Below are 12032 nucleotides of genomic sequence, written 5' to 3'. Positions count from 1 at the left end.
GTTTTCTTTTTTAACAAATCGTACGGTGTCCTTGGGTGTCATGAAAGGCGCCTAAAATCAAATGTATTATTATTATTATTATTAATAATAGTAATCCAGTTATCCAATATGTATTATTCTAAATGGGACATTACACACAATAACTACTTTTAATGTTAGTACCTAAAGTACATTTTGATGCCAATACTTTTGTACTTTTACTCAAGTAAGATTTTGTATGCAGCACTTACTTGTAATAGAGTATTTTTACACTGTAGTATTTCTACTTTTAAGAACTGAGTAGTTCTTCCACCTCTGCCAATACATTACTGCAATGTCAACAAAACCAATACAACGAGCATTTGATTGTAGCCGTAACCTTTTAAATTATTTTTAACCTTTACAAGTGATAAATCAAGATGTTTGATGACACACTGAGCCAACGTCATAAAAAAAATGTGTATGAATTATTAGCAAAACAGATATTTGTCTCACCATTTTCTTTGCAGAGAACAAACAGGAATTCAGCTCCACAGTCCTTGACGTCGGTGTCAATGTGCGTCATAATGCGCACCAGCTTGTTCCTCAGAGCATTGCCCACCTCGGGCTTGGTCTTCACGTCACGCAGTGGGGGTAACACCTAAACACACACACACACACACACACACACATACATACACATACACATACACATACACGCGCACGCGTGCACACACACACACACACACACACACACACACACACACACACACACACACACACACACACACACACCTGAGCCACCTGAACACAAACAAAACTCATCATTAATCGTTTCAATGTTCATTCTGTCTTCCTCACTGACCTTTGACCTGAGGAACTTCCTGGTCTCTCGGTGGATTCGGGCACTCTCAGTCAGCAGGTTCAGGGATGGGAGGAGGGTCTCCTTCAGCTTAAGCCCCTGGGAGTCAATGTTACTTCATTATACATGAAAAAACTCAGCTATACTGTAACAGCAAGTATAAGTTTCATCAACACTGTTTCATGTAAAACAGAGATGAAATCAATTCTAGAATGAAAATACACACCATGTGAGTACAATATGAATACAATGTCACAGCACAGGGGACAGTGCAAATCAAATGCAAAAATCAAATGAGGAGGTTAATGGAACATTTAGAGACTTCTGGATGTGTGAGGCTGTGGTTAATGGACATGAGAAGTGTCTGCTCACAACTAAAGATAAGCTCAGGAGGGAGATGGTCTTCCTCAAATCAAAAGGTCGATGTGGCAAGATACTTAACCCCAAATTTCTCCCGATGGCCACGGTGTGTGAGTGTGTGTGAATGTTAGTCTTCTTAAGCAGATGGCACCTGGCATTCAACTTTGAATCTCCACATTGCCTTATTTTGTGTAGGTACTTACCGTGAGAGTGGATGTGCTATTACTTTGCATTTGGGTTCAAACTGGAAGTGGGAAAAGGGGTGGGGCTACTAGAGGTCAATGGTGTACTTTTACTCCACTACATGTATTTAATACCTTTAGTTACTTCACAGATCTGGATGAATGATGTGAAATATAATCAAGTGTTAAATCAGACTTTAGTTCCACCTGGAGTAAATTCACAAGCTACCCTGCAGTATACAAAGTCATTCAAACTAGCTGCACCTTTACCAGCTTTGAGAAGACTTTCATGATCAATCAATATTATTCTGAAATGGACCAATCTGCGCAATGAATACTTTTACTTTTGGTACTTCAAGTATATTTTTATGCTGATACTTTTTTACTTCTTTTTGAGTAACATGTTGAATTGCAGGACGTTTACTTGTAACAGAGTATTCCTACACTCTGGCACTTCTCCCACCTCTGTTTGCCTCTGTATGGCAGACAGGTGTGGGTGAATGGGTGATTGCGAGATTGAGAGATTGCAAAACTGGAAAAAAAACGATACAAATTAAGTCAATATACCATATACCATTATATTAATATTTTCACAGAGTTATAGATACTCCTCATGATAAGTAACTGACCTTTATTTGTAAGATTGGTGGAGTGCTACTTGAAGCCAAAACACAACTGGCTTCTCAACTTTCCGAACAATCAGCCAATCAGCAGCTTTGTCATCAACTTCTGAGACCTACATCGTAGCTAACCAGAATGATTTTTGAAGTACAATGTAAATGCAACTAGTTCTTCTCCACTGCTTTCTGTCAGGAACATGATCCACTAGGTATTTTAATTGTTTACCAACAGTGTGTGAGCATGTGTGAATGTTGTCTCCCTGAGCAGGTGGCACCTTGTATGAATGTGGGTGAATGGATGAATGCTGACTTGGAAATGTAAAGCGCTTTGAGGTATTTTAAAGACTGGAAAAGCGCTATATTAATGCAGTCCACACTGGAAATGTGTAGCAACCAGATGCCACCCTATTATTTTGCTACTTGATCACATAGACACCGTTCATCAGTTAATCCTCCAGACATACTCCAGCTATAGTGACAAACATCATCCTTACAGCAGTGTGCCTGGGTGTGTTTATTTACTTCCCAATAAATAAGAATGATTACCAATCAGGCAACATCAATGTGATTTAGAGGTATTAAACCTACATACCCATAGAGTGCAGTCTCACCTGGTCAAGTCTACTCTCCATGAACTCCAGCAGCATGTTGACAGCATCCATGTTGACCCCCATGTACTCAATAGAGCCCTGCTGCACTTTAGGCACCAGCAGAACATCCAGACAGGGCAGAGGGAGGTTTCCTAGCAGGTTAACAGTATGGCTGAGAGAACAGGGAGAGAGATACATTGCTTTATGAATGAATGAACAGAGAATCAGCTGTGCAGGTGAAGCGTGTGTTCTTGTACCTGTGGAACTCCTCATTGCGCTCCTCTCCCTCGGCCTGGCTCAGCAGACAGTGTCTCAGGATGGCCCCCACATGTCTGTACTCTGCTGCGTCCCCCTTCACACACAGGCAAGACACACACATTGGTCACGTGTTCCTAAAACAACCTCCATCACTGTAAATGTGTCTTCATTGTATATTTGCATTTGCTTGTGTGTAAAAAGCTAAGAAATCTGACTGACAAATGTTCTGTTGTTTTCTGAAATTGACATTTTTGTATTACCCTGACTTTTTGTTTAGTCAGTGGCAGGGGTGTAATGTAACTAAGTACATTTACTCAAGTACTTAACTTAAGTACAAGGATCAATAACTGTTACTGTAAATTGAGGTGTTTTTTACTGCCACTTTATACTTCAACTCAACTATGACGAAAATAGGGAAAAATTGTACTTCACTATATTTATTTGACACTTTTTTGGTACTTTGCAAAGTAAGATTTTTGCATAAAAACACATCAGTTAATTTAATATGACATTATGTTATACATTAAACTAATGGTCAATGGATTTCAGGTGTTTTCATCTCCAGAGGATGAATTCTAATGTCTTTGAGCTGACTGCACTGAGTGTGTGTGTGTGAGGAAGTCCGTGGATTGGTCAATTTGGACCAATCAGCGGGGGCTTAACGTAACGGCTCCGCGGACGTAACGTAACGGCTCCACGGATTGGTCCATTTGGTTCCGGGTACCGCATGACGTTAAGCCGTACCCGGAAGAAACATTGGACAATGACGTATCAGTGACGAATCTCCAACGAGGCGTTCTGGGGCAGCATAGACAGGTCTTTTCTGTGTTAGAGTTTTACTCGCTACAGGGTGTACTTTGAGGGTTTTTGACTCTGCAGACCGTTTACATGCAGAAAAACCTTCATAACACACAAGGGGACGGGTAATAACTGGAAAAGCATGACATGGGCCCTTTAAGCATTTAGCTCAAGCCCTATTAGCCCAAGTACTGTACAGCTGGGAGAAGGCTGTAGACTCTTAGGTGCAACACACACCAGCCACACCACATGTGTGATGTCATCCTGTGTTCATGCAGACAGAAGATACAGTAGCTTGGACGTACCAACACCAGGAGATCATTTGATATGATTGCTACTTCAGGTAAGTCGGGAAAAAAAGACGTATCCTTATGAATTAATGTACAAAGTCTACCACGGAACATAGTCAATCAGTTCGAACATCCAAACACATTTTAAATACGTGTCGTTTTTTTTTAGTACCTCGTCAACCTTGCGTCTGTTGGTGTCAAATGTGATATTGAAGAGTATTTTCAGTATTTCCATGGCCCGTTCTGTCGGCTGCCGGCTCAGGGGGGGCAGCTCTTCGAGGGGGACGCCCTCAAAGCCCGCCCTGGCCGTCTCCAATGTGTCCGGCCAACACAGACCCAGCGTGGCTTCCAACTGGTTGCCTAGAACATACACAGAGGGGAAAGTTATGTACTTGTGCTCTCTCACCTAGTACATTTGTACCTTCTGTTTACACAACCATTTACCTGTCTGATTATGTTTGCCTATTTTTTACATGTGTTGTTAAAAACTTATCGTGAGTTTTTGGCACTTAGAACATCTTAGGGATAGAGTGATGCAGTTAAGACATATTTTTGTAGGCCAACCCAGAAGATAGCATTGAAAAGACTCCTCGACAAAAAGCAATGAGAATTGGATTTTGTAAAACACCAGAAAGAAATATCTTTGGCAAACACACAATTAATATACTTACAGGTTTTGTTGAGCAAGATCTCCACATACTAACACCACCATGATTTTTAAAAGCTAACGTTAGCTTTTAACAAACATCCCAGTCACATGACTTCATGTCACCGCTAAGCTAAAGCGGCTAATGTTTGGTGTAATCAAGGTTCAAGGCTCAAGGCTTTTATTGGTCATACGTACATAGCTACAGTGTAGTTATGACGATTAAAATCTTAGGTCACAGGCTCCTCCAACAGTGCAACACAATAAAACAGAAAAACAGAAAAAACTGTGCAAGTAAATACAAAAAGAAAAATTGTGAAATAGTGAAATAGTGCAATAAGAGTCTATATACAAGTGATTGGACTATGATATATTGGATACATAATTTCTAAATTGCAGCCAGATTAATGTTATGGATGTTGTTTCAAAAGTTCAGGTGTTTAACAGTCTTATGGCCTGTGGGATGAAACTGTCCCTGAGTCTGGTGGTTTTAGTCCTGATACTGCGGTACCGCCTGCCAGACGGCAGCAGACAGAACAGTTTGTGGCTGGGGTGATGGGGGTCTTTGATAATCCTGAGAGCCGCTGGGAGTAAAGGTCCTCCATGGATGGCAGCTCCGTCCTGGTGATGTTCTGTGCAGTTTTCACCATCCTCTGTAGAGTCTTATGGTTGAGGGCGGTGCAGCTGCCGTACCAGGCCGTGATGCAGCCAGTCAGGATCCTCTCCTATGGTGCACCTGTAGAAGGTCAGGATGCTCTCTATGGTGCACCTGTAGAAGGTCAGGATGCTCTCTATGGTGCACCTGTAGAAGGTCAGGATACTCTCTATGGTGCACCTGTAGAAGGTCAGGATGCTCTCTATGGTGCACCTGTAGAAGGTCAGGATGCTCTCTATGGTGCACCTGTAGAAGGTCAGGATGCTCTCTATGGTGCACCTGTAGAAGGTCAGGATCCTCTCTATGGTGCACCTGTAGAAGGTCAGGATGCTCTCTATGGTGCACCTGTAGAAGGTCAGGATGCTCTCTATGGTGCACCTGTAGAAGGTCAGGATGCTCTCTATGGTGCACCTGTAGAAGGTCAGGATGCTCTCTATGGTGCACCTGTAGAAGGTCAGGATCCTCTCTATGGTGCACCTGTAGAAGTTGCAGAGTATCCTGGAGTCCATGTTGAACCTCCTCAGCCTGCGGAGGAAGAAGAGCCGCTGTCTAGCTCTTTTGGTGATGGTGGTGGTGTGAAGAGTCCATGTCAGGTCCTCAGTGATGTGGACACCGAGGAACCTGAAGCTGCTGACTCTCTCCAGCGTAGTCCCATTGATGGCGATGGGGGCGTGTCCCTCTCTCTGCTGCTTCCTGTAATCCACAATCAGCTCCTTGGTTTTGCTGACGTTGAGATGGATGTTGTTATCCTGGCACCAAGATGTCAGGTTTTCGACCTCCTCTCTGTACGCCGTCTCGTCGCCGTCGGTGATCTGGCCGATGACGGTCGTGTCATCAGCAAACTTCACGATGGTGTTGGAGCTGTGTGTGGCCACGCAGTCGTGTGTGAACAGGGAGTAGAGGAGAAGGCTGAGCACGCAGCCTTGAGGGGCTCCGGTGTTGAGGATCAGGGCGGAGGATGTGATGTTTCCCACCCGCACTGCCTGGGGTCTGCCCGTCAGGAAGTTCAGGATCCAATCAATTTCCCTGCTTCTCGTGGTTTCCTTGCGTCTCTCGATGCTTCCCTGGTGGGAGGGACTAGTCGCAGGGAAACGACGCAAGTGAGGGACGCAAGGAATCCATTTAACCGAAGTGAAACGCAGCCATGGACACTAATGCAATAAGCATGTAATGGGAGCACTCGCTGCAGAATCCCCATTCATCCTTCGTTCTAATCCCTAAACGTGGCATTATCAGTAAGTCAAGTTACTAATTATTATCTTAGCTACAAGTGTTTGATATTATTTGTGATAATATAATTTTGTAGTAAGGATAATTATTTATTTATTTTATTTCCCCCACAGAAGTTGTGTGGAAGAGATAGAGTCCTTGACTTCTCAGATAAGTTCACATCAGAAAGTCAGTGAATATATAGCTCAGCCTCAACACACAACTATAAAAGTTAACCCAACAGTCAAGCATGAGTCTGACTCACGTCGTCTAGAGCAGGGGTTCCCAACCCCCGGTCCGCAGAGGTGTTACTGCCGGGCCGCGAAATAGCTGTGAATTTATCGTAATATTTGCAGAATTATAAATATATAAATAATTTTCGCACCTATACCAGTCATATTATTTCATCCAGTAGCCTAGTTAATCTTTCACCAGAAAACCGTTGAAAATGGCTTTTATGATGTTCCGAGGGATTCGGCGGCTCAGCCTAAGGTCTCAGCCTCTTGTGCGCACGAGAAAGTTACCGGTGCGCCAAGTAGGATGAGGAGCGCACAGGAGACAACCGTTTAATTGCAGACTCAATCTCAATCTCAATCTTTATTTATTTATATAGCACATTTAAAACAACCTTCAGTTGACCAAAGTGCTGTACAGGCAATAAATATTAAATAACACAATGGGAGTACAATAATAAAACAATAATTAAAAACATGATAAAAAGCACAATAACTAGAAAAATATTTTAAAAAACACATACAAATGTAAAAATGTAATGTTCAACTAGTATTAAAAGCCAGTGCAAAGAGGTGAGTTTTTAGCTGAGATTTAAAAAGTTCAATAGACTCAGCAGTCCGGATATGTACTGGGAGGCTGTTCCACAGTCTGGGAGCTGCAACACTGAAAGCCCTGTCACCTCTGGGTTTTTTCCTGCACCGAGGAACCACCAACATATTCTGCTGAGCTGATCGCAATGCTCTAGCTGGAGCATGGCGGTGCAACAACTCAGACAGGTAATGTGGTGCCAGTCCATGCAATGATTTAAAAACAACAAGTAAGTACTGGATCCTGTAACTGACAGGAAGCCAATGAAGGTCTGCCAAAACGGGTGTGATGTGGTCATAACGTCTCTTCCCAGTAAGAAGGCGTGCAGCCGCATTTTGGACCAGCTGCAGGCGACGGATCAAACACTTATCAACACCAATATACAGGGAGTTACAATAGTCTAAACGAGACGTTATAAATAGGTGGATTAGCTGTTCAAATTCCTTACTAGGAAGATAGGCCTTTACCTTCCCCAGAAGCCGCAGCTGGAAGAAGCTTGTCTTGACAACTGAGCTTATTTGTTTGTCGAATTTAAAACAGTTGTCAAAGATTACTCCAAGATTTCTGACAGAGGGACGGCTGTAGGAGGCTAAGGGGCCGAGTACACTATTAAAGCCATCCAGGAGTTCAGACTGTCCAAATATTATAATCTCTGTCTTGTTTTCGTTGAGAGTCAAGAAGTTGATTTCCATCCATGATTTGATGTCTTTCAGACAGCTAAGCAAGGCAATCCTAGATTCCTTATTTGCTTTTATAGACAGGTATACCTGCAGACTGTTATGTTTATGTGGGGAAATGGTGGTGGATACATTATTTGAGATATATTTCAAACTCGGACTTCATTTTAAGGACATGTCGGCCTGGGGTGTAGAGCTATTTGTTTAAGCACCGGATTGGCAAAACAGGAGAGTAAACCAGTCTGCTTTGATCTATGAATTCATGTCCGGGACTCTCACGGTATCTGCTGCCCGCAGCTGTTTTATAGAAGGAAAACCTCCTTCACTTCATGAAATGGCTGCAGCATCAGGTGGCAGCGGGACGTATACTCCGCCTCTGAGAAGTGCAGCACCAGCGGGTAAAGATGTGCCTTTTTACGCACCGCCTTCGCTGTGTTTACCTTAATCAGAACAGCGAGTGACTGCAGGCTGCTACGTGTTAACCACACACACCTCTACACACATCGAACTGCCCGATTACTTCCCCTTTTATTAGTTTTATGAAGGAGATGTCCAGTCACCAAGGCGCATGATGTGTGTGTGTATGTGCTCTGCTCAGCTCAGCTCTGTGTGTTCGGTATTTTTGTGTCTGTCCGACACCGGCATTTGTTTTCAAATGACCATGAACAGTAATTTACATACATCTGGCTAACTCCATAGGTATATGCGGGTGTTCCCAAAAGAAGTTAGTTTAATCTTATTCTCGATGTAGTGCTAAATGCTGTCGGAGTGCACCGGAACGAACGTCACTATCATAATATCTTCTGAAAAGAAATGCCAGTGTCACACAGACACACAGACACACAGACACAGACACAGACACACACACACACACACACACACACACACACACACACACACACACACACACACACACACACACACACACACACACACACACACACACACACACACACACACACACACACACACACACACACACACACACACACACACACACACACACACACACACACACACACACACACACACACCCTGGCGACCGGACATCTCCTTCATAATGCGCCTTCTCCATAGCTAATGAACTACCAGCACTTAATGACAATTACATTATAATATTACAAGTTACATTATAATATTACTGTCTCTGAAATGTAATGAGTTACACTACTTTTATATTACTTTTGAGTTACTTTACCAAAATAACCGCAAAAGAATGGCTAGGTATTTTAAATGCTAAAATGTAGTTTAGTGCAGCTCATTATACATCCAGTGAAGGGCGATGTGGTATAGCATAACAACTGTGTAGGCCATTAAGGCTACTAACAACTTTTATTACACGGCTTAGTTGAATACTCGATTCTGATTGTCCATTCTTAACATGTGACACGTTGTTAATACAGTAGTACAGACCACTGTCAAGGACTATAATGAAGGTTGCTAAGGAGGATAAAGAAAGAGAAAGGAAAAGAGGTTAAAAGACAGAGTGCTGGACGTCAGATAAATCACCAGAAGAAGGCAGAGAGGAAGTAAACAATAACAGGAACACGGAATGGGCTCTGTAGTTTGTTTAGTATATGGCCGTGTAATAAGCGGGATAATGTGCAGCGAGGCGGTCATTATGGGGAAAAGAACATCAGACAGGCTGATCAGGGAACCCGACGCGAAGCGGAGGGATCTTGATGAGCCTGAAGGGTAAATACCAGGCTTACTAATCTACCCGCACAATTTTTGTGAATGTCTCGCGATGTTGGTAAATTCTTAAAAAACAAAACTTCGAATTTCGAAGTTAATTTCGAGTTAAAATGAGTTGTAACTGCGTTACTGAGAATTGTAACGGGTAGTATATTACCCAAATTTCATTAGTAATGCGTTACATTACTTCGTTACAGCAAAAAGTAATAAATTACTGTAACTCCGTTACTTTTGTAACGCGTTACACCCAACACTGTTGTGGAGTCACTCGACGGAAAGACAAGCATCCCTCTCCCAACTCTTATAGAGTGCAATCAAGTGGCGAACAATAGAGAATAAATTCCTACTCCTGAAGCCGCATATCACCACAGCCACATGCGGGCCATAGCTAATGAACTACCAGCACTTGATGACAATTCAGATATCCTGTTACTCCTGGGACGGGACATTCTACGAGTCCACAAAGTCCGGAAACAGTTTAATGGTCCTTACGGGCCGTCTCCACGGCAGCGTTAAAAAATCTTGAAACGCTTCTGCCCATTCACTTTGAATGGGGTGACGTCACTTTTTTTCGCTTTCGCCGAAATGCATTGTGGGCAGGCGAGCGGAGATTGTCAGGATTTTCAAGATCCAAAGTTGAACAATGTTCAACTTTTGAAGCTGAGGAGGAAGCGTCAGCCAATCAAATCCCGTGTACGCAAATCTGACAGTTCAAGCTCTAGCCAATCAAACGGCGTGTATGCTGGGAGAGCCAGACCGCAGGTCATTTCCTCATATTCCAAAAAATGGAGGAGAAATTAGCGGTAGCGAATCAATCACCCGGTGCTTTATGACCAGACCTACCGGGATATAAACCGGAGGAGCCAGGCATGGAGGGAGGTGGCAGAGACAGTGGTATGTTTTTCGCCTGTTTTGGGGAGTTTATATCCAGTTTACTTCGGGCTTTTTGGCTTCGTATGTCGCGGGCGGGAGATTCATGTGATTGGTTGATCGCAAAAAAATCCCCAAGCCTCAGATACGCCCACCTCCAAGATTTTTTTAACGCTGCTGTGGAGACGGTCCGTTATGGTGCTCCGTATGCACAAAAACTGGATCTTGGATGGGTCATTGTAGGTGATGTGTGCCTTGATGGTGCACACAAGAAAAAAGAGGTCAGCACTCTGAAAACCTGTATCCTTGAGAATGGTCGACCAAGCCATTTGACACCCTGTGAGAGTCTAGTCAGAGCCAAGGAGAACTTCAACCTGGGCTGCCCACAGGTCACTCCAGACTGGTCTCATATGCTAAAACCAAAGGCTCGTGAAGCAGAGGAACGTTTCGGCCAGACAGTCTTCCAGAGAACTGAGAACGGCAATCACCTTGCACCTTCAATTGAAGACCTGGCTTTCCTACAGATAATGGAAACGGGATTTGTCAAGGATACTTCTCAAAGTTGGGTGGCTCCTTTGCCCTTTCGTGAGCCAAGAAGACGTCTTCCGAATAACAGACAGGCAGCTCACCAACGTCTCATGTCTCTGCGACGTACCTTGGAAAAGAAACCCACTATGAAGAGCCACTATACCGAATTCATGCAAAAAATCAAGCACGCTGAATTGGCACCACCACTGGAAGCAGACAAGGAATGTTGGTATCTCCCCACCTTCAGCGTGTACCATCCTCAGAAACCTGAACAGATTTGGGTAGTTTTTGACTCCAGTGCGCAGTTTGAGGGAGTGTCTCTTAATGATGTGCTGCTCTCTGGGCCTGATCTCAATAATGGGCTGTTGGGGGTCCTCCTGAGGTTCAGAAAAGACCCGGTCGCTGTCACCGCTGATATACAGCAGATGTTTTATTGCTTCATTGTACAGGAGGACAACAGAGATGTCTTGCAGTTCTTGTGGTATCGTGACAACAACCTCGATAATGAAGTGGTGGAGTATCGCATGAGGGTCCATGTATTTGGAAACAGGCCTTCCCCAGCAGTTGCTACTTATGGGCTGAGAAAGGCAGCACAAGAGGGAGAGAAAGACTTCGGAAGCGACGTTCGTCATTTCGTAGAAAGAGACTTCTATGTGGATGATGCCCTGAGGTCTTTCCCCACAAAAGAAGAAGCCATTGACATACTGAGAAAGACTCAAACCGTGTTGGCACAATCCAATATAAAGCTTCACAAGATTGCATCTAATAGTGCGGATGTCATGAATGTCTTCCCCACGGAGGTTCGAGCCAAAGACATCAAGCACCTAGATCTTTCGGTTGATGACCTACCAGTTCAGCGCAGCCTTGGAGTGAGCTGGAATATGAAGTCGGACACATTAACATTTCAAGTTCCAGAATGCCAGAAGCCCTTTACACGCCGTGGTGTACTTTCCACAATAAACAGTTTGTTTGACCCCCTTGGACTTCTTGCTCCGGTAACAATACAGGGAAG

General features: G+C 43.6%; 1 protein-coding gene across 1 annotated transcript in view; it reads right to left on the bottom strand.

Annotated features, from left to right (window-relative positions):
• ric8a (RIC8 guanine nucleotide exchange factor A) overlaps positions 1-12032 on the bottom strand; it is a 35152-nt gene that overhangs the window by 5693 nt on the left and 17427 nt on the right. The window contains exons 7-11 of the mRNA XM_034141199.1: positions 4091-4278; positions 2830-2924; positions 2594-2744; positions 824-919; positions 475-619 (exon numbers count right to left, since the gene is read on the bottom strand). Coding sequence (XP_033997090.1) covers positions 475-619; positions 824-919; positions 2594-2744; positions 2830-2924; positions 4091-4278 — 675 coding nt within the window. The remainder of the gene's footprint in view (positions 1-474; positions 620-823; positions 920-2593; positions 2745-2829; positions 2925-4090; positions 4279-12032) is intronic.

This window comes from Trematomus bernacchii, unplaced genomic scaffold (assembly GCF_902827165.1).
Source record: "Trematomus bernacchii unplaced genomic scaffold, fTreBer1.1, whole genome shotgun sequence".
NCBI classification, from domain to species: Eukaryota; Metazoa; Chordata; class Actinopteri; order Perciformes; family Nototheniidae; genus Trematomus; species Trematomus bernacchii.
This window is presented reverse-complemented; position numbering and strand designations above follow the sequence as displayed.